This window comes from Hoplias malabaricus, chromosome 1 (assembly GCF_029633855.1).
Source record: "Hoplias malabaricus isolate fHopMal1 chromosome 1, fHopMal1.hap1, whole genome shotgun sequence".
Classification (NCBI taxonomy): Eukaryota; Metazoa; Chordata; class Actinopteri; order Characiformes; family Erythrinidae; genus Hoplias; species Hoplias malabaricus.
The window spans coordinates 11,895,811-11,919,705 of record NC_089800.1 but is presented as its reverse complement, the minus strand read 5'-3'; the positions used below and the strand labels follow the sequence as shown (position 1 = coordinate 11,919,705).

The following is a 23,895-nucleotide window of genomic DNA, read 5'->3' as shown; positions in this document are numbered from 1 at the left end:
TTATTTACGGCTGTAGGTAGAGATAAGACAGTTCCTCGTTGCTCCATGTTGCATCACAGCAAATTAAAACAGCGGCCCGTTGTAGTTGCGGCTCCGCACTGACAACATCTCGCTCCTTGTCGGCGACCCCCAATAAGCTCGCCACAGCTGCCACCATTGCATCACGCCGCTCAATCAATCCCATCCTGCTGCCTCCTCTCCCCCATACAGCCAGTGGAGGATATGACAGGACATCCCAACTTGTAATGGTTGTGTCTGCTTACAAACATGTTACCGTGATGCAACGCAGAGGCCATAACACCTGGACACCAGTAGTGCTTCACACTAACTTTCTAACCCAGGAAAATGGGATTATTTATGGCCTTAACTGGAAATAAGCAAAAGAAAGTTTGGAATTTTTAAACATTTCAAGCAAGCACAATTAACCCGTAATATTTAACATTCTGCCCCATTATTTTAGACATTTGCTTATACCACCCACTAATTACGCTAAGGTAATTATATGGTAAAACTGCAAGCTGATTAAGGTCCTTTGCATCATTGCAGTTATAACATATTGGTGTCCAGTGGTTCTGGGAAGGCTCCGGACCCACCGAGACCCTGAACCGGATAAACACTTACAGACAATGAATGAATGAATGTGACTATATTTCATTTGTACCTACATGTACTTTTACTCTGGGGAAACAGATGTAACACTGTAAATATTTTAACCTTTACATTTGTTCAAGGTCTTAATGCAGCAGGTTGTGAAGCACTGAAGTTCTTTTAAACATGGATTAAAGTGGATTTACAAATCACTATTTTTGGTATTCGTTTGTATTTCACATTCTCCACCATTGTCATTTTCAGAAGAGTTTTCTTCTGCTGGAGTTGGAGAGCTTTTTCACTGGGCTGGCTAAATGAAAAACATACACTCCATATTTGAACTATAAGAAGGAGTGAGAACGTGCATGAGTGGGTGTGAACATGTTAATTAATATGTTGGAATGTCCTCGAACGTCACGGCTCATGTGGTATGCGTGAGCGACGCATTCATAAATAGTTGTACGCAGCGACGTGGACAGACTCATTTTCAGTTTGAGCTGCTTTAAGTGTGCGGCCCATCACACACGGCTCAGCGGGGGGATGCCAGCCCCAGCACTTTTTCTCCAGCTCGCCTTTCAACTACAAAGCCCTGTCGAGAGGAGATGAGAAACAAACAGATAGCTCCCTCCCTCTCTCCACACACTAACACCGCATAGCAAATGTCTGTTTGCAGGGCTCAAGCTTTTCATCAGTGGGCAAAGAGGCAGCTTCCCACTGGCCCCTCCCACTACGAAATAGGAAAAAGAGTCTTTTCTTTTTCTCTTTTCTTCCTCCTGCACCCAAAACCCTGAGCTGCTTCACCTTGATAAGATAATTACAGCAAACCGCATGGCACATATTAGAGATGCTTCTCTTTTTTTCCAACTACGTTCAAAAGAATCTGAGGCATCCCAGAGGTCTTTGAAGAACCGATGTCCTTTTTATTGTCAGCAAAAAATAGAAGAAATGAATAAAAAGAAAGATTATCAACATTTGTCACATTCTTTCCTTCCCTCGCATCTGAGAAATAAATTAGAGACTCGATTATAACACGTCAAAGTTCAGGAGCAACTGCAAAGAAAAAAAAGGCATTTCATTTGATCACTCAAGCACTGCTTTACCTTCACCATTGGTGTCTCATTTTCCCACCACAATCTCGTCAATAAACAACATATGCAACAGCCGTCCTTGATTTCACTCTGGCACAAGGAGACATTTCAATAACAGCCATGCCACATTCCTATTCTTCAAAAGCCCATTTTCAGATCTGTGAGTTAAGCCTTTCATTCAGAGGTGGCTGCATCAGAAATAACTTTGTTGTATTTAACAATACGTAACAAAGTAACTCACAGAACCTCTTTTGAAGAGTAAGGGAGGCTTATTTTTTTTTTTTTTTTACAAATGTAAGAAAAAAAAGGAAACGAAAAAAGAAACAAACAAAAGTTGTGTATTGTTACTATTCAAGTCAAAGTACCCAAGTTTATCTTATCCATTGGCTTCACTGCGTTACAATTTATGACACTTAGAACAGCTAAACAAAACTTTGAGCCAGAAAAACCACACGGTTACGTCTGCAGAACACCACCAGGCATCAGGTCAGATCTATGATAGATCTATCGGCAAAACGCCATCTGCTTTTTCACAACATGTCAAACCAAACAGAAGAACAAGAAGAAGAAGAAACGCAAAGTCACGGTCCTTCCTGAATGAAGGGTGCTGTCTTCCACACATTCAGGTTTCCATGAAGTCCTGTTAGGAATGGGAAGCAGAAACAAAACACTGATGCTCTTGACGAAGCTCACGCACAAGAAGTTCAGTCGATAATTAAAAGACTGAGCAATTTTTGAGTGAGAGGGAAAAAAATAAAAGGTCCCCAAGTTCTCAGCACAATATCAGTCGAAAGACTCAGGGCCTTTTCCTTTTTTTTTTGTGTGACAAGATGAAGTCCCACACATCAAGATCCCCTCATCAGACGTAGAGGAGATTTGTGGCTGGCTAAACATTTTTTTTTTAAAGTCTTTCCCTCAAAGCTTGTCCCTGCCTGGCAGATCACAGCATTTTAACCGCCAAGCTTCATTAATCGCACTACTTCAAACCTTATACGTGTAAACAACAATCTCCATAATTCCCCCCACCCCCGAGCTTTCTTCTTTACTGTGATCTAAATCGAGGGACTGGCCCACATTCTCCACCATTTTGGAACGGACTACGTTCAAGAAAGTTCTCTAAAACATTCATATTGGTAAAGCTATCAAACACTAGTTTGAACCCAGGTACTCTGCTTTACCCATCTATCCTGAAGGATGTCAAGTTCTTGTCGGAATGTAAGTGAGGCTACGAGAAAACGCCACTTCCTTCCATGGTGCCGTAAAGGTCGGCCAGTTTTTTGAAGCGTGGCCCCCAGTTGCTGAGATAATCGTAGCTCTGTTCTGAGTCCGAGCTGAGGGATTCCAGTGAGCTGAGCGATTCTGCCACAGAACCGGTGCCTTCAAAAGCGTAGGTCTGCAGCGAATCATAAGGTGGCGCCGTAGGGTCCACGTCAGCCTCCTTCAGTCGGTCCCAGATGAATTCCCGGAACAGAAGGTTGTCTGGAAGTGTCTTGTACACTGCTCTGGACGCTGTGGATGGTGCATAGGAGAAAAATGTGGGTGTCTCAGGGGTGACATCCCGCCGGATTTTGGGATCACGCATGATGTTGAGGTTTCGGAGAGTGACCATGTCAAAAGCTTCAGTGTCTTCCTCGCCACCACCTTCATCATCGTACCGGACAATATTCTCTCGGACATCTCGTTCGTCCTCTAGGATCAGAGGCTCCTTCCGTCTCCGCCGCATGGTCACAATCAACAAGACGAGCACTGGAAAACATACAGAGAGCAAAATGTTCAGTTATGATCAATACATAATCCAATTTAGTGGAGTGCTATGGTTCTCAAGAAGCACCATCAGAACTGACTTTTTGATATTAACAATAATGTGCTATGTATTTTATGCTATATATATATATTGTGTACAAAATGTATTTGAGCAATTCTTTTAATAAAACATAATAAATGTACAACATAATGTTTTTTATTTAATGCAGTTAAAACAAGAATCTGGGATTTTATTAATTCTCTTGGAGCTGTGAAATATGTAACAGTACAAAGAAAATATTTTAGATGTTTTCACTAACCAAGGTGAAAGTATTTTTTAAATATAAAAAGAATGCAGAATTTGATGCCTGCAACACACACAAAGTCAGGACAGAAGCAAACTAGAAATGAACATTTTGGAAAATACATCCTTGCATCATGGCAGGTGAAAATAAAATTTATAAATGTACAAACAGTTCATTTACAAACAGTTTTTTACAAACAAAAAGAACATTTCTCTGCAAAACACTGCAATAAAGTTAGGTCTTTTGTTATCTTCTGGACCAAATATTGTAGAAAGATTTAGGAAATATCAGTCCATTCAGGGCAAGGCCAAAAACACTCCAAAATGTGCCTTACCTTTGAGCCCTCGGATGGCACTGCATGAGTCTCGAAACTGTTTTTATAAAAACAAAAACTACTTAACAGAGACCACTGGTGATTTAAGAAGAGCAACCTGAAATGTCACTACACAAGAACAATTTGTATGCAGAGTTCTCTGAGCCTGAGTTCATCTGAGATGGTCTGAAAGACAGTGGAAATGTATGGTGTGGTCAAATGAGTCCATGTTTCAGCTTGTACTTAAGAAAAAAAAGTTCACTGTGCCAAAAATAAAAAAGGGCCATCCAGACTGTTACCAGTGATAGGTGCAAAAGTCAACAATGTCATTACTATGGCAATGTAAGATCTCATACTGTATGTGCTACGACAGCATGATTTCCTAGACTCTGTTTGTGCTGTCCAGATCTGTCTCTGAAATTGCATTATGAAGAGGAGAATTATGCAAAAGGGGCCATGGATTCTTGAAGTCATTTATTAAGACAAAATGAGTAAAAACTCCACTTGCACAACTACAACAATTAGTATCCTCAGTTCCCAAATGTCCCAAGTGTAAAGGGAAGGGAAAATGATGTAATACAGTGATAAACATGCCCCTGTCCCAGCCTTTTCTGTGTGTTTCAGGCATTATTTTCAAAATGTAATCAAAAAACCTTTGTATATACAGGGGTTGGACAATGAAACTGAAACACCTGTCATTTTAGTGTGGGAGGTTTCATGGCTAAATTGGAGCAGCCTGATGGCCAATCTTCATTAACTCCACATTGCACCAGTAAGACCATGTGCATTCAATGGTTCAAACATTGTGTCCTGAAGGTGGTGTCGTGTATCAGGACGACAATGCACCAATACACACAGCAAGACTGGTGAAAGATTGGTTTGATGAACATGAAAGTGAAGTTGAACGTCTCCCATGGCCTGCACAGTCACCAGATCTAAATATTATTGAGCCACTTTGGGGTGTTTTGGAGGAGCGAGTCAGGAAACGTTTTCCTCCACCAGCATCACATAGTGACCTGGCCACTATCCTGCAAGAAGAATGGCTTAAAATCCCTCTGACCACTGTGCAGGACTTGTATATGTCATTTCCAAGATGAATTGACGCTGTATTGGCCGCAAAAGCAGGCCCTACACCACACTAATAAACTATTGTGGTCTAAAACCAGGTGTTTCAGTTTCGTTGTCCAACCCCTGTATGTCAGTTAAATAAAGGTGCAAGAGAAATAATAAACGGGACATTTGTTTTAATTACATTTTATATAGAATCCTACATTTTCAGGAATAGGGTTTTAATAAATTAGTAATTCCCACTTATTTTCAATTTTATTATACTTCACTTAAACTGTATAGGAACTAAATTTACAGATTTAAAGATGTTCCCTTGTAGGTGTAGACAGCAGTGCTGCTTGTGTTTTTAGACACTAAAACCACTCATTGTCCACTCTGTTAGAAAACACTTACCTCATTGGTCCACCCTGTAGATGTAAAGTCAGAGACAATAGCTCACAGTTTGTGTTGGTCATTCTGGACTCAGGGCGCTGCCCACAGGGCACCCTTTACTGAATATTTTTGTTGGTGGACTATTCTCCGTCCAGTGACACTGAAGGCTTTAATCCACTCGCCCCAGCATAACACACACCAACACATCACTACCGTGTCAGTGTCACTGCAGCACTGAGAATGATCCACCACCAAGTTATTCACACACATAAACATAGCCAATCACAAGAAACATAGTTTGTACAAAGGCTGTATTCTATGTAACTGAACAAGACTCTTAATTATGCTTTATATATAAAGAGTTATAAACAACTCTATATCAGATGCTCGGTTTGTCCCTATACTTACCATGAACCTATACTAAATAATCAGTGTTTTGAATGGCTTGGTATAATAGTCTTCTGGGCCAAAAAAGTCAACCAGTTGGAGATACAATAATACACCCTTATACTTTATTTGAGCAGGTCCCCAATATGTTTCCATATAACTACCATAATTAAAAGAATGGCACACGACAGAACAATCCAACAGGCAGCACTCTGACAAAACGTGTTGAAAACAAGATGCTTTTTTGCTGGTGCCATGTCAGAATGTAAACTTGGCTGTGGCAATTAGATCTGGTTTTGCTGTCAGTAGCCCACTGTGCAGCTTCTTGCTTCTAAAAAAAACAATCCACCAAACAATCCTGCCAAAAAACAGTCCAACAATAACAATCAAATTAACCCTGGAAGTCACAGCTATCCCGAGTGATAATAAAAGCATATCACTCACTCTTAATTAATTTACTCTGAGGGCCCATTGCAACAAGCTGAGAAAGTGTTGGGCATACAATTATTGTTTTAGAGAAGATAAAAACACTGCATAAAACAACTACGAACTTGGCAAGTAATAATCTAGACAAAAACTATCTCTGAAAATTTATAGAAATATTCTTATTCAACACTGATATATCTCCTGGATCTTATTCATCAAAGTTGCAAATCTGACCACACTGAATGAAGCTTGAGCTATTCATCATCTGATTCAAGAATGTTTGTATAATGTGGAAACCAGCAGAGTTTTGAGCACAGTTGATGAATCAGGTACAATGTGTCAAATAAAGCTCCACCCACCAGGCCTCATTTGCATTCACCCATGCCCTGCATGCCCTGTTCCACGCAAACGATTCTGTAGAAAGACAGTGAAAATATGGAATGTGTGAATGTAATTATTGGAGTATATTACAGGCCTTTAATGCATTACCTATATTTATGCTTTATTTATTTATTTATTTATTGGTGGAGAGATGGTCTCAGTTTATAGACACAAAATTGAGTAGGTTCAGCATTTGTTTATATCACTGTCCATGTAAAACAATAATGATATCCACTTTGGAGCTTTGATGTATATGGGTCTATATGTGCTGTTCAGTCACCATAGAAAACATTTTTCAGTAGAAAAAGACTCCAAAGTGGAGAGTGTGTAGCTACTGTGAGAGTCAAATGGATTATAGCAATAAGCCACCAGAGGCTGTGTTTTACTGTGATTTTATCAGGAGGAAGGGTGTTTCTGGCATGAACTAAGCAGAGTCTCAATTGGCTTATTGCTTTTACAAAATGGTGATTAATTTCATCACTTTAAACACATGAATATTCATGGATATATATATATATATATATATATTTTTTTTTTTTAATACTCATAAACTATTCTTCCACCACACAACGTAGTCTGTAGTCTGTTAACAGTGAGCAATGTCGCAAGGCAACATGGACATGAAGATTTAACTGTATTAATGTGACATACCCACTTCATGAAACTAAATCTGTGTAAAATTCATGTGTATTCAATATTTTTTAGTTGACTGCGAAATATTTGAATTTTGTTTTCTTTCAGGGACTCTTATCCTGCAAGTTGCAGCAATTAGAACTGACTTAAGCAAGCAACATATAGCACAGTTATTCTGTCCTGTTACCACTCTGTTTAGGGACATGTGAAACTGAAGTAGTGCATTAATATGGAATTCCATTTTGTTTTGATGTGGTCATGGGCGTGTGTATATCATACATTTTACAAGAGCCTCGACTGGCCAAACAGATTTTTAAGACTGGACCATATGTTTTATATTCGTTCATTCATTGTCTCTAACCGCTTCTTCAATTCAGGGTCATGGTGCGTCCGAAGCCTACCCAACATCACTGGGCACAAGATGGAGACACACACTGAAAGGCAAGGCAGCACACACTCACACCTATAAACACTTTTGTAAATATGCGCCACTGCAGAAAACGTTGAGATCTTCTGCCCTATAGCAACTCGAACTAAGGTCATCATGCTCTTTAGCAAGCATTAATTTAATTCATTAATGTTCAAATGGTTGAATACCATCAAATCCTCACAGAAAAGTTCCAACCTCTATTTTTAAAGCCTAGCAGCACAGATCCAGTAGAGCACAACCATTCAACCATTCAATATCTAGAACCTCTTGGGTATGCCAGTATAATTTAACCATGATGTCTTTCAAAATAATGACCTTGCTCAGTACTTCACCATTACCTGGTTAATACCTAAAGCAAAATGGATCATAATAGAAGAAATGTAATAACTTCCATGTCTCAGCTTTTACAGGCGTGGTCTGTACTAGCAAACAAACATTCACACTAATAACATGCCTAATGGCAATTTTGAGCATAAATAGAATAAACAAATGCTGTTCTGCCTTTTTTAGGAAGAAAAAGTACCAGAACTGCAGTATATCTTCAGGTGAAAGTCCTCCCCTTGTCCTACTGACACACAAGTGTGGTGAAAAGTGGGAGGCACCATCTTGTGGCATTTTCTAGCCTCATAACCTCTCTCACCCATCCCTTCCTCATCATCCCACTCCCTCCCCCACCCTTATACTGAGTCTGAAAATAACCAAGAGTGCCTGATGTTGACTGGCAAATGCCTAATGATCCTCCATCCATCAACCTCTCAGCAGGAGAGAGTGAAAAAAAATCACTCCCTGGGCTCAATATGTTTCTGCACCACAGTCTGTGGAATCCACAGTGTGTGAAGCTCCTGAAGGCACATGGGAAAGGGAGATAGGGGGTGGTGGTGGAAGTGGGTGCTGTGTGGTAGATGCTGAAGCCGATGCTAACACCATGATGCAGGTGTCAAGGCGCTGGACGGGAGCTGGTGACTCAGGTGTCAGATGCCAGTCTTGCTGTTGCACGCGCTAACAAGATGCACTGAAGTTCAGGCGTCAAAAGGAGTGCCAGAGGAGCAGAGGCTTTTACATCATTGTGATTTTTAACACTTGCTCGGGTGCCTACACTTGATCCAGCTTTTTTAGGCCTCCAGAAATTCTCAAAAGAAAGGAGATAGAGATAAATATTCATAGAAGGGACCTTTAATCAAGGGAGGGCCTGGATTAGTAGTGTCCTTTGTGATTTTTTAACACTTAAACTTATCCAGTAATCTCAACTGATTTTGATCTTGTGTCTTAGACCCACAGAACCTCTTCAAAGCCATGGCACAGAGTTCTGTAGTGTTTGCATAAGATAAGACGTACTTAGGGATTCTTAAGTAACTCCCAGTCTAAAAAGAACTTGTAGGGTGTTTCTAATCAGTGTAAAAAGTGATTTACTTTATTGTTGAATGAAATGGACATTTTTACACATTTTTACTCATTGATATTTGTAACATACAGTTCAGATATGGGATGTAGCTGGGTGCAGAATTCTGTACAACGCTCCTAATAGCCAGGACTATGTCTGGCATGAGGCCACTCCAGTGCATAATTTCTTAAATGCTGTGTTTCTTTTAATGACATTGTGTTCTCGTGGTTGTATTTCTCATCTGTAGTTCTGTCATCACATTTGTATTTGCATGTATTCTCTGTTAATGCTGTTATGTTCTCAGCTTTTGTTTGATTTGTAAATGCTGTTGTGATATGACTCAGCAGCCCATGGTAGTAGAATCAGGGTGAACCGTCCCAGCAGAGGAGAGAATGATACTACAGCGAAGTATGGACAAAGTACCAAAAGTATTGGAATATTCCTACAATTTCTGAAAGTATTTGACTGCATTCAGCCACAAGACAAATAACAGGTCATTCTTGATGACAAACCGCACACTAACTCATGCCCAAGTTGCCCTAGAATTCCAGAAACTAAAGCTCCACTGCTTCACAGCCCATTACAACTTGGTCTCATGCCCCTCTAACCAACACTTGTCATAGGGCATGGTGACCTTAGCCTCATGTGCTCCAAAGAGGCAGAGGCAGGTGTTTCTAACCAAGTAAGACGTGTTGAACCTCATTCTTAAAACCTTTTTATTCCTGCTCTTGTTTGACTCTCAAGGCTTCCAGGTGTTTCAGTGCATCACTTGACATTTCCAGGGAGAAGGGAATAGATTTCCACTCCCGGAGGGTTTATGAATACAAGCCCTGACCAGACTGCTCACAGAAGCTTAGTCAATAATCATCTTCAAAAAAGCATTTCAGCAGCTGTATTTGTTGTGAATGTTCAGTTCATGTTAATACATCCCGACAGCAGCAGGTCACAGGGGTTATGGCTGTGTTTGCACACTATAACAAAGCTCTGTAGATGGAATTACAAACCACACAGGATTTGAAGGTTTACCACTGAATGCTGACTAATTGTAGCACTCATTTCCAGCTCGGAAGGCCAAACACTAGATGCTGGAACATTTCTGTGAAGATTTGTTGTCACAAAAAATGTGTTAGTTACTCAAATTGCTCCCAAATGCTACTCCAACTCATTCTAAAATTATTGGATAGTGTGCTATCATTCCAGAGATCACAGTTCCACTGCTCTACAGCCCAGTGCTTCATGCTCTACACACAGAGTAAAACTAAAGTAAACGACACACAGCTGTAATGCTGCACACTATAGTTAAAACAATCGATTACTGATTATTCATGCCAAATAATCAATACTGGACAATCATCATTCTCCCATTCTTAGGGAAATTAGTCTCTAAGCCTCTTTTGTTCAGTATAGAACCTAATAATGCACACAGACTGTTAATAAAGTCCTACTTGATCCAGAACTCACTGCAGTGTCCTCTGGGGGAAGATGGCCTGAGGCTGACCATAACTCCAGGACAAATCTCACTGATTTCTCACTCCCAAAAACTGTACACTCACAGAGCATCAACCAGAGAGGGGAGATTAGGCATAAGATATGTATATTAGGGATATGGATCAATAAAAACACAAAATATGCTGCGATTAATCACAATATCCCTTTGTAAGATTGAAGCTTTTAATAATGGAAATTTAAATGTCAAATAAATAAATCAATCTAAGATTAACACAGTGGAATATTATTGGTGTTTATCTATTTTTAAAAACTGTAATCACAGCAATACTTCTTTGTATTTTTGGGTGGGAGATAAATGTGTAGTGCACTATGCATGAAAAACTGGCTAGAGTTTTTACTTTAGTGAAAAAAAATGTAGTTTTAAATTAGAACTTCTTAACATATTGAGTAAAAGTTTCAGCACAGCTCATGGCTCACATCAAACATGGATTAAGTGAGGTAGAAGGAAAACCACAGAACCAGGGACAATCTCTCTCTCTGGGTGCATGTGTGTGAGTGTGTGTGTGTGAGAGAGAGAGAGAGGGAGAAAGAGAGAGGGGTGGGTAAGATGGAGATTTACTTATGGTATTTAATGCACATTTCAGCATGAATAAAATATAATCTTCTACTCTGTGTTTACATCGCTAAATGAAACTGTTAATATTCACAAGGTTCTGTAAAAAAAGTGAATTATGGGAGGCAGTTGTGGCCAAATTTGTTAAAATTATAAATTAATATTAAAAAAGAATTATACATCCAATTCCCACGTGTGGTCACATGTTATATTATGAAAATAGGGGAAGAGAGAGAGAGAGAGAGAGAGACAGAGAGAGAGAGAGAGAGAGAGAGAGAGAGAGAGGGAGAGAGAGAGAGAGAGAGAAAGAGATAGAGGGTATTATTACAATAATGTTAAAGTAATGTAGTCCAAAAAAAAGTAAATGTGAAGAAGAGGAAGATAAATCAAGGGCAGGATGATGACACATAGGGATGAAGATAAAGAGAAAATCAGTCTGATATGAAAAAGTAGGCCCAGCTAGGGCTGAGATGTTTAAAAAGATGAACATACAGAGGCAGAAAAAAAAAAATAATCCACATAATGAGGCTTGAAGGTGCATGAGGCTGGAGGCCACTCATCAATGACCACTGGCCTGGGGCAGCGCTACAAAGAGCAGGGGAAGGGTTTCATTATCACGGGCAGAATCTTTCGCCACAGGACAACTCCCTTGCTCCTCATGCTCCTTTGAAGTCATCATTTCACCAAAAACCACAAGGATTTCACGACTCAGAACAGGGGCAATGTCGAAGACACAGAATGTCCTAAGTTTCTCCACCGCAAACTGCTGTAGTTCATTATATATTCAGTATAAGGATGCGGAGCAGCTGCTTAGGACAAAAGTCTACCCAGTTATTGTAAGTGATATACTATGCCTCGTTTTCTTAATGAAATGTCTGTGACAAGCTTTGATCAAAATACCACAAGGATCAAACACCAAAGCATCATTCACTTACTGTCTACATAAAACAATTCAGAATGACAAGTTTCAGCGCTGTTCCTTTAAACGAGGATGAGACACGGCTCAGTTCCGCGTGAGTAAAGAGCAGACGTTCTGGTTTTTGGTCATATTTACTTGCTACTCGACCCCCCCTCACCACTACTCCCAAAAGGAGCTCCAAGTCTCCACTCTAAGAAGAACCCACTGGTCGTATGAGCGAGAACAACAGACTACCCACTTGGAGAAGATGGAACCATTCAATTATACACAAAGGTGTGTGTTTTCTTAAAGGATTTGATGGCATTCAGCTACAAATGAGGTCAGGTACTGATGTCTGTAAGGTTTCTCAAACATACCGTTCTCTCACCGGCGTAAAGCACAGAGGAGCAATTAAAGAAAGACTCAATATGCAACAGGACAAATGGCAATACTTTTCCAAAAAAAAAAAAAAGGAAGTGTGTTACAAATGGTAAAAACAGGATAAATCATGAGGCACAGGGGACAGCAATCAGTTCTCAGGTCAGGGATCACTGAAGAGTTAGGATTGGCTTGTCGCGGTTTTGTGATCGTGCTGCCATACTGTGAGGGATTCTGGGAAATGTAGTGAATGGACTTAGCAGAGATGAATGGAGAACTCAGAAGTGTGAAATCCAGAGAATACAGTTCCACCAACTTCCCAGCCCCATGCTGGTGACACTAAGGTTATGTGCAGATATATCCCATAGCAATGGCAATGCTTTTCTGTGCAGATTAAATAAGCTCTTTGAGAGCAGATATCTGTGTGTGTGTGAGTAATGCAGTGCACTAAAGCAGTAGAAATGACTCATACTCATGATTGTCCCATATTTGAATGCTCACCCAAAATAGTGGCAAATCCTAAACATTTTTTTCTACATCATATGTGTCACAACATTTCAAAGTTATTAAAATACTTAAAGTTCTAATAAGCTGTTTATTTCTAGATTTACTTGAAAACAATCCCATATTTTCAGCGTGGCCTGAGACATTTGGACTTCATTTTGCTTAAATAATCCCTAATCACTTTCCTTAATAATCCCATACAGAAAACAGATATAGGGCCATATATAAACATATATTATAAGGGACTGTGTATTGTCTTGGGGAACTGGTCTACCACAGATCCTGCACCCTGTACCTCAAGAAACTCTGAAACATGGGACGTGGGGGAAATTCCAAAGGCCAGCCCAAAGCTGGGTTGTGAACCAGGTTCAAACTATGTCACAGACCAAAACTCTATTAACTGAGCCAGCGCATTTCACATCCCACCTCTGCAAGCTCTCAAGATTATGTGTTCAACTTCCGCTTAATGGAGGGGATGCCCTGCTTCTCCACTCAAGTCCCACAGCCTATTCTTCCAGGTTGGAGTTTCCCTAACCAGGGGTGTCTCGAGTTTCAGAATTCCTGGGGGTCCATGGGGCTGGATTTTTGGTAGAGCAATTAAATTTCCCCATGCGAAAGGTGTATGTTTTAAAAAAAATAATTCTTAAAGTGGGGTTACCCTGGTTCTCTTGATGTTTCAATCTCCAGCTGTCCCTGTGGAACTGAGCAGGAAAGCTTCGTTTGTTCTGAGAGATTTGAAGGGGTTTTGATAGAAGTGACAGAGGAGAGGAGGTTGTTTAAGATGCTGATCACATTGATGCTGGTGAGTTAATTGGCTTTCCTTCATCAGCGGTGTTGGAAGTGATAGAAATTGTCTTTTTTTGGCATGTCGCAGTATGGCGCTGATGAGCTGAAAACGAAGCCACAGGCTAGATAAGCCTCGGCGTAGGGTCTTGAAAACACTGTCAAATATATTACAATGCACTTTGGCATTTGGAGAGTACTACCATTATAGAGTTCAGTGATGTGCAGATCATTTACACCATATATTTAACGGAAATAAAAAATTTAAACAGAGGATAATTGTGTTTTTATTTTTTAATAAAGAGGTGATGATCACAGTTTTAATCCAATGAAGTGTTTAAAAAATTCAGAAAATGTTTCCACACATGTGCTAGCCCTCTGGTCTGTTTGTGTGCTGGAAAAATGTTCAGTGTTTGTATGCAGCACTGTCTCTGTAAATGGGAAACAATGTGTCTTGGTCCTAACTGGCTCAGGAGTTCTCTCCCTTCATTGCCTGCTCAGGTTAATGTGAAATGAAAATCATGAATAAAGATTTAGATGTTGCTCTATTCCTGCTCCATTTGTGGCTAACACTGAGTGTTTTTCCTGTTTCAGGTTCATTACTTAATGTGGAACTGATTCTAAATTCAGGAGACTGCTAAATACATGCAATTAAATGCAATACCGAAAGTGATACAAAACTAAGCAGTTTTGGTGGTAATTCAAATAGTGAATAAAAACTTATAGTAAAAAAATATAAAAGTTAAACTTCAACCACAAACACGTTACAGTCAGTTTCTTACTCCATTCCACCTTAAATGATGTGGAGCTACTGAAAGTACAAAGGCTGGGACAAGTTTGTTTTCCAGTGAGCACAGTAGTTCTCAAGAAGTTTCTTTTAAATGCCTATTTTTAGTGCAACAACTCAAGAATAACGTGTCTCACTGTAAAATTGCTATCCATTTCATCCATGGCACATAATACCACAATATAATGTAGAAACCTCAGACAATTCTTTAGGTGAAATCAATCAATTATAATTTATTTTTTATTGTAAATCACAGATGCCATGCACTCCAGGCTAAAGAGGAAAGGGTTATTTTAAAATGAAATACAGAATTTAAAAGATATGCACGTCTTTTTTATTATTATTTACCATTTGTATCCCAATTTATTTTAGAAATTGAGCTGTAATAATAATAATAATAATACGCACACACAGCTTGAATAATCTATTACAAAAAAAAGACTGAAACAAAACCACACACTGTGGAGCAGCTGCACTTGAACATATTTTCACCATGCCAAAGGCCAAATGTTGGCTAGAGCCCTGGAGTAGGGGAACTGCATTCTCTGGAGTAAATGGATACTGTGCAATACAACTGGGAGGAACAATCAAATCCTCACAGTGAAGCCTTCCTAGAACAGTTGAAAAGATGATAAACTTGCTATTGTTATCATTGCTATTAATGTAGCATGAGCAGGTTTTGGCAAACTTTGTGCCATATAATACAGTTTGACATTTGACATTTGTAATAAATATCAGAATGTACATTGTTATATATCATCCTGGAAGGGTGACAGTAAGAACATCCGAAGACAACTACTACTTCTATTTGTGCTGCCAATAACACCTTGCCAATGGACAGTTCAGCACGCTTGTAGGAGATCTGTAATGCCTGCTAACCGACGCCCATGCTGGCTAGCATTGTGCTAAATGTCCACCCAGAGAGGAAGGAAAATTGTGCACTCTGACTCTGTGTCGGCCTGATTTCAGGGCTAAAGTCAGTTCATGAATGTATTGGTAGATGTTCCAAAACCTAAAGAGCAGTTACAAGACATATTCTCCCACAGCAGGAAGATGCAATGAAGTCAGGAAACGTCTAAAAAGCTTTACATCTGCACTATTTGACCCAAAGGCTCAGTGCAGAAATACTATTAAGATTTTATATTATAAGCCCTTTCAAAGAGATAGGAATTCATTTTTGATGAATTTTACTTAGAGCCTTGGAGTATTGTCTGGATGACTACAATGAGTTTGCTAAAGAATTTGTTTTGTGATAATGCCTTACCAAGCAGTGTGAAGATACAGCCGAGGATAGCAAGCAGAGCTCCGGTGCTGAGTCCTGCTGGGAGTGTGTACGCCACCGCACCGCAGGCCTGAGGAACACCGTCACCATCGCAGTCACACACTCGCACAGAGAGTGTGTTGGTGCTGCTGAGGGCAGGGCTTCCACTGTCTACAATCAGCACAGGCAGCTGATACAATGCCTGCTCTCTCCTGCGGAATCCTCCACGTTTAGTCAACACAGATGCTGTATTATCTGCAAGAGAGAGACCACACAGTTCAAGAAAAGGTCAAAGTCAAGATGAATATGCGTTACGGAATTACTGGAAAGACTCATTTATTTATTTGTTTAATGTCACATCTACATATTGGTTATCAAAATGGCAATACTTTTTTCTCTATGGAATATTTTTTCATTTCTGTATCACTACATACGGCCACTGCATTGAAAAAAAAAACTGATTCCAAGGTAAAATATTCAAGGAATAAATAATAAAGTCTGAGCACAAATGAAGAATAATTCTGATAATAAATGAAATATTCTAACTTTAAACTTGGAATTATTCAGAGAATAAAATCAGAACCCAGACAGCAGACACATTTAGGCCACATCTGTCTCACATTGGCAATTACAGCTTTTTGCACAGGTAAATGTCCTGTGGGCTGGATATGAGCCAAATGTCATGAGTCAGGCTTCACCTGGGTTATGGTACATGTTGTGTGGGCCAAATGTCACCCATAGAAAGTGGACCCATGTTAAACAATAATTCTGTTCACTGGCACTTCACTTACAGGATTTTTCCACAACTCATTCTAAACTGGCACACACACTGGGTGTCTAACAGCTATCTAAAAATTAAGATAAATCTCATAATCCAAAACAGTATTCTGACTTTATTTTCAGAATTAGTCTGACCTGATTCTTGGCATTATTCCAACATTAATCTCAGCATAACTCTGAATTTTGTTCTTGGAATTATTTTGAAGCAACAATTCTCAGAATATTTTTTCTTGATACAATGACCCTAAGACTCATCATATTTCTGTTTGTGTTTGTACTTTACCATTATTATATCCCTGCAAATACTTAATTTTAATCCCACATACTACATTCACTGAGCCCTTTACATGAACGAACTGACAGATGGATGACCTGGAGTATAAATGTATGGATGAGAAGATGGATGAATAGGGAATATCAATGGTTGCATGTAAAATATTGCAGAACACAGGAAGCAGAGCAATCCAGCTACACAACACTGAGCAATCACGCTAAAGATAAAAATCAGTCAGCAAGGACCTGACAGAAATCATATGAGTCACAGTGACAATGTCCTCCAAAAAAATCTGAACCTTATAAATATCCCACTTTGGATTCTCAGCTGTGACAGAAGTTGACAATGGGCAAAAACAAGAAACAAATCAGATGCACAGAAACAGTGTGCTTGTCTCTGCGAGACGGAAAATAGAAAAAAAAATGCGTATAGCACAATTTTTTTTTGGTTCAAGTAGAGAAGGTTTAGTCAGAGATTAAATTATACTTTCAAATGGCTCTGTTATACTTAAAAGATCCGATCTGTTTGTGTCCCCACATTGCAAAAAAACAGCAATTAACATTCATGGCTGCTCTAATCCCAAAAACAGCATTCAAAGGTGAGGCAAACCAGCTGAGAGTTTTATCCATGGATGACGAGCTGAAGTGTGGGATTTGTAGAATGCAGAGCTAGACTAAATTAACATCTGAAAGGCAATGTTCTCAGTGTTTGTTTGTAGCACCTTATGTACAGTAACAGGATTTGTCTAGTTCATTTAATTTATAAACTTGACCCTTACCTTGAACAGATTGTACGGCCAGAGGTGAGTAAAGTCAGTAGCAGCAGTTTAATCTGGCTCCAAAGTCCAATCAGTTTTGTATAAAAAATATAAATGGGGATTCTGAGAGCAACTTTCTAAACATCCAAGGCTGGACACAGATGTACATTTAACTTTATTCTCTCTGGGTAAGTTGGATGCTCATTGATATTTATGCATCCCCCATCACTTATGCGGTTCTGGTCAGTGTGAGTGTCTACCTTGTATTTACACTCATTGTCCATTTTATCAGCTCCATTGTCCACAGTAGTTCTTTGTAGTTCTACAATTATAGACTGTTTCTCTGCATACTTTTTTATCCACATTTCACCCTGCTCTTCAATGATCTGGACCCCTACATGTCCACAACTGAGCAGCTATTATTTGAGTGGTGGGTCATTCTCAGTGCTGCAGTGATACTGACGTGGTTAATGTGTTAGTGTGTGTTTGGCTGGGGTGAGTGGATCAGACACAGCAGCAGGTGGGTGGAGTTTTTAAAGCTGGACTGAGAATAGCCCACAAATCAAAAATTTAAAAAGGTTTTTAAAACGGTTAAATTAAAATGTAACTGGTTTATTCCATCATAAAAAGGTAGATATTATATATAGATAATTATCTATTATCTATTAGCTTTATAAAAATCTAATATATTCCACATTTTTACATAATGCTTCCTAGTTATTTTACATTCACCAAGTGTGAGCTCCCATCCCCCGGTGGTGCTGTTTTGCTAAATCCACTGAAACTCTCTTAGGTAACCAAAGAAATATCACAGAAAGGGACATGTAAACTTTTTAGGGAGAATGTTACACAGGTGAAAATCCTGTTTTTAAACGTTGGTGCTCACATAAAGGCTTTAGGTTAAGTTTAGGATTAGAATTAGAATCATAGTTTCAAAATGTTTAGGCTCAAGGAAACAAAGAAGTGGATGTACATGCAGAGATTCAGATTATTTATTTATTTATTTAACACAATAATACACAGAATAAAAACTATGAAAACAGAAAACACCTAGAAGAACAATGTATTAAACAAAAATTAGAAAAAAAAACAGACAAAAGGAAGAACAAAGGACCAAAATAATATTATAATTAAATTAGAAGGGACCAGAATGTAAACAGTAATAAACAAGTAATGGCAACTAAAATAAACAGCTACTTACAAGAAACAGGGTAATGAGCTAAGACAGAGAATGATAACGAGGAGAAGCAAAAACAAAGTAAATATAACATTTAAATGAACGAAGGATGGGAACTAGATAACTATCAAATGAGCTTAATAAACAATACCAGGAGAGAACACAGACCTTGAATAAATACAGTCTACGAGGAATGTGAACAAAAATAGCAAAAACCACAAAGGAATGCACTAAAGTAGAACCATAACTACACAAGAGAACCCTAAGTGAGAGAAAACATTAGCAAACACACCATAAAGAGAAACAGCACAAGGAAAAAACTAAGATTACACAAAATACAAAGAGAGAGAGAGAGAAAAAAGGAAAAAGCGAGGAATGACCCACAAAATTAGAAGGAGGACTCAGTTTTTAAAGGCTACTTAGAGAAATACACAAAGAAATACACAAAGAATCCAAGGAGGAGAACAGAACCTAACAGGGAAACACGACAGAGACATGGAGAACGAGCAACCAAATGTGACATTATTTTAAACCTGATTATTCACACTGGATAGCCGCCAGAAATTTGTATATACAATCTGTGAAAGATTACCTACAATTTATATGACTCCTTGTACAATGGCTGGGAACGGGCTTCTAGTGAAACATGTACAAGTTCATATTCAGACCAGGCTGCTTGTTATTACAGGGGTTTTCTCAACAATAAGACTTCGGAGACCCTAACACAAATTAGACCTTGTTTAATAAGGTGAAGGGAAATAGATGCAAATGGCTGCCTCAAGCTGCTCAAAGCTGAATAAATCGAGCCAAACAGAACTTCAGCTGAACTAAGGCCAATTTCACAAACAGGCAGCTAAAACAAGCAATGAAAATTCAACTTGGAGCCCTTTTCTCACCGGCACCTTAACCCAGAACTTTTCCAGAGTTGTATGTGTTATGGGCGCAAATGTCCATAACAGGTGAACTTTACCTGGATTTTATCCTGCCAGGCCCATGGTACAGAGTGCAGCTGATGTATAATTCAGGCCCTGGGCCTGTAATGTTCATTATTACATACATTTCTATTTGTCTTTATTTGGAGAAGTGATACATGTCAAAAGCCAATAAAAATTCCAGTTTGATTTAGTAATACAATTGTGATCCTATATTTAGAAAAGAGATGTATCAGGTTGAATGGGTGACTTTTAGATCACACACATGCATTAAATGTGATGTTAATGGACGTTAACACTACACATCTATGATTTCATTATTATACGAGAGGCTCCAGACAGCACTTCAGATGCTGGGCTTACCTTTGTTGTCTCTCAGGGTGAAGTTGTGGTTGCTGGCAGCAGGCAGAGCTAGAGAGAAGTAGAAGCGATGACCACTGGGAGGTTCATCTTTATCTACCGCACTGATGGTCTGGATCACCTGAGGACAAAGATCCAGACAAAAGCAACTTCAGACAGCTTTACACCTCAGACACTCCTGACGGTGCATACATGATGTGACAGAGGGCCTTCAGACTAATCCCAAACCCAAACTTGTAAACAAAAATGTGGTTTGTTCATTTGACACACTTATGTCCAGTTTTCCAAAATTCCATATTGTGAAAAATTCCCAGATATGCTTTATATAAATAAATAATTCAAATTTCGTCCATTGTAGACACAAATATTAAGTGCAAACACCACATACAAGCATGAAACACATGCCGTTCTCTGGAGCAGTTGTACATCACCATGCTCATTGCCAAGTATCGGCAATATGGATATAAACTAGTACTGTGAGAATTAACGTTAGTGCATGTTAATGAATGTGGGAATAACACTTTTGTTTAGCGCTGATTAATAATTTTAACCAAATTTGGCCACAACTTCAACCCATAATTCACTCTCTTTACAGAGCTTAGTGTTGTACTGTTGAGTTCAGAATATAGATTACATATATAATTTTTTTGAGTATTTCTCACTCTTAAAGTTTCTTCTCTTTCTTTCTCACACACAAACACACATTTCCATGTTTGAGCCATGAGCTATGCTATAGCATTATTTTGTTTTAGTCATGCTTCTATATCTGATGCTAAAGTACTCCCTGAAACTTTTCTCTGCAAATTACAGGATTCTAATTAAAAATCATACAAACTACACTGAGATATAATGAATTTAAAAAGAATGATTTTCTTTAGCCAGTTTGTTCCCTACCAAAAATACAAGGATGTTCTAGCATTAGCATTTAACTCTATTGTTGTGATTACATTTTTAATCGATTGACACGACTACTAATATAAATGTAATTCCATTGTGTGCTTCTTACAATTATTGACATTTTAATATCCATTATTAAAAACATTTTTTAATTCAGTCTTATGAAGGGACAATGCATTTAATTGTGATTAAATGCAGCAAAGTGTGCGGTTATGTAATTTTATGTATTTATTTATTTACTTTTTAATTGATTGTCAGCACTAGTAAAACCAGTCCCCTTCACTGTGGAGCAGTTAAATATTCTCTAGAGATGGAACACAATTTAGTGTTTTTAGGGTGATTTGAAGCAATGTTTTTGATACAGGACTTGTCTTCCAGCATCGGTATCTGACCCTGCTAATGGTCTAGTGACTGCCATTAAACCCTCACAGCGATATTCCAATCTAATGGATAGTAGTGTGTGTCCAACTATTCATTAATTTACAATTAATAATGAAGTTTTCCCAAAATTTGAATAGGAACTTTTGTCTTAACAGGTGTTGTCTATGCAGTCTTTGCCTATTCATGTCAAAATGAAATTAATTAGTAGAAAATTCATTAAAAAAGTCACCAGATCTTTATTCTTTGATAAAGAGCAGATACATCTGGCTCTGGGCATGTGGCACTGAAAAGGCCATCAATAATTAAACTGTTCAGTGACAGAAACAACACCCAGAAATGCTCTAATCCTGCAGTGTGTGTGATCTGTGATGAAAAGCAGGAGTATAATCTATCATATGTGTTTACTATCATATATTTTCTCAGCTACACTCTGTATACACTCTGTTGCTCTGTATATGTTGTTTGCTCCCTTTCACCCTGCTCCTCAATGGTCAGCGCAGGTATGATTTGGGTTACGGATCATTCCCAGTGCTACAGTGACATTGTGGATTGTTTACGAGTGGATTAGACACAGCTTTGTTTCACTGCTGGGCTGAGAATAGTCAGCCAATCAAATGTACCCAGTCAACATGGTCCTGTGTCCACTGATGAAAGACTAGTGGATGAACAACACAAATTGTGCAGCAACCAACACTAACACACCACAATCGCGTCAGTGTCACTGCAGCGCTGAGAATGATCCACCACCTGAAAATTACCTGTTCTGTGGTGGTTCTGTGGGGAGTCCTGACCATTTAAGAAAAGAGTGAACGGAGGCCAAAAAAGTAGGCAGAACAACATCTGGACCTCAGTCTGTAAATGTAGAACTACAAAGTGCTCCTGTATGGTCAGTGGGGCCATGAGTTGTTTACATGAAGATAATGATCAATGTTTCAGACTTTCCCTCAAACATCAACTTTTAATAAGCTATTTTATTTCACTGACACGTTTTAATAAAGATCTCTGTGTAATTTGTCCTGGCCCCGTTGATCGCCCACTCTCATAAATTGCGTTATTATTAATATCGGCGAGTTAAGATGGAGGCCGGTGGCAGATAAACTGCATCGTGATTTATGCCAGGGATTGAAGTTGATTCATTCTGAAAGAGGCTAAAGTTTGAAGCATAAGTGATACCACTTATCGCTTATAATTGTACTAAGTGGTTATTTGGCAGCAGCAGCAGCCTGATCTAGAAAGGGGAATCTTTTTAAGCTGATCTATATCTTGGGAGGTGGACAAGGATCGATACTGTCTGATTAACTTATGAGGACACAGTTCTATTATGAAGAGGTTGCAGGCTCTAGCCAGCTGGACATTGATCTAGATAATGGTACACAAATGAAAGCTAGGGGAGACAACAGTGGGCTAAACTTGTGTAAAAACAAGAGCTGCAGGATAGAATCGGACAGTACATCTTCTCCTGAAACATACTGGCTTCTCTGGTGCTATTTATTTGCAGCCTATAGATACCATCATTATCACTAAATGATGTGTGCCATGTTTCCTCTGAAATGAGAGGTTTGTCCCTATTTTCACTCCAGTAACTGCTTTTATTCCTTAGAGAAAGGTGTTAAAGGGATGGGGACATTACTGTGAGGATGTGATGGCATTCAAACCTGAATAGGATGGTTAGTTCTGGATCACAAAAGCCACTAGCTTTTATATTTCATTGTTTCCATTATTTCATTAGCTGACTCTCTAAATATAAGTGGGGTCTATTGTACCATTATAACCCAGTCTAGCTCCATTTTCCATTGCACATGTTTGTGTGTTGCCCTGCCTCTGTTCTCCTCTAACCATTTTCTACCTGTTCCTGAACCGGTTCTATTCAGAACTCAGAACCGTGGTGCTATCAAACAAACAGACCCGCTTTTCCACTAGTTTTGATGGGAACCAAAGATACATAATCAGTTGGAGTGGGGCTCGGTTGTTGTAGGAGTCCTCAGTTCCAGAGTCATTTTAGCTGAATTTAGCACCAATGCCAGAGCTATAGATAAATGAATAAAGTCGGGACAGAGGCATGGTTTATCAGAGTAGGTTCAGAGTAGGTTTGGATCTGGTTCATTGATCTTTTACCCAGCATGCCATAGAGAACAATATAACATGCTCCATTCTCAGATGAATTATACAATAGAAGTACAATATTGTCACTAACAATATAAATGTACCTTTAAAAGTACAACAGTGGTTTTAAAGTATGGTTGTGTTACATAAAGGTGCATTGCATTCACTTCACCAGAAGGTGAGGTGAAAATTGGTAAGGTAAAATTATGTTGACTAAGTTATAGGTACTGAATTTGCACCCTCGAGGGTTCCACTACCATAACAGCATAAGGTACCACTGCAGTAACAGTTTTTCTAACAATGTTCACATGTCCACATCCACCTCCACAACTTTTAAAAGGCTTTGTACTCTTTCTTTAGCTTGACACACACAGGCATTGTCACAGTTTGTGCCGAAGAACTTAACATTATTTGATACAAACTGGCAGCTAACTTTTCTGGTTAAC

The 23,895-nt window shown here is 39.0% G+C and overlaps 1 protein-coding gene across 1 annotated transcript in view; it reads right to left on the bottom strand.

Annotated features, from left to right (window-relative positions):
• Positions 1–1,525: 1,525 nt before the first annotated feature.
• LOC136701676 (cadherin-7-like) overlaps positions 1,526–23,895 on the bottom strand; it is a 144,778-nt gene continuing 122,408 nt past the window's right edge. Inside the window, exons 9-11 of the mRNA XM_066676312.1 lie at positions 20,072–20,189; positions 15,792–16,043; positions 1,526–3,422 (exon numbers count right to left, since the gene is read on the bottom strand). Coding sequence (XP_066532409.1) covers positions 2,902–3,422; positions 15,792–16,043; positions 20,072–20,189 — 891 coding nt within the window. The 3' untranslated portion in view covers positions 1,526–2,901. The remainder of the gene's footprint in view (positions 3,423–15,791; positions 16,044–20,071; positions 20,190–23,895) is intronic.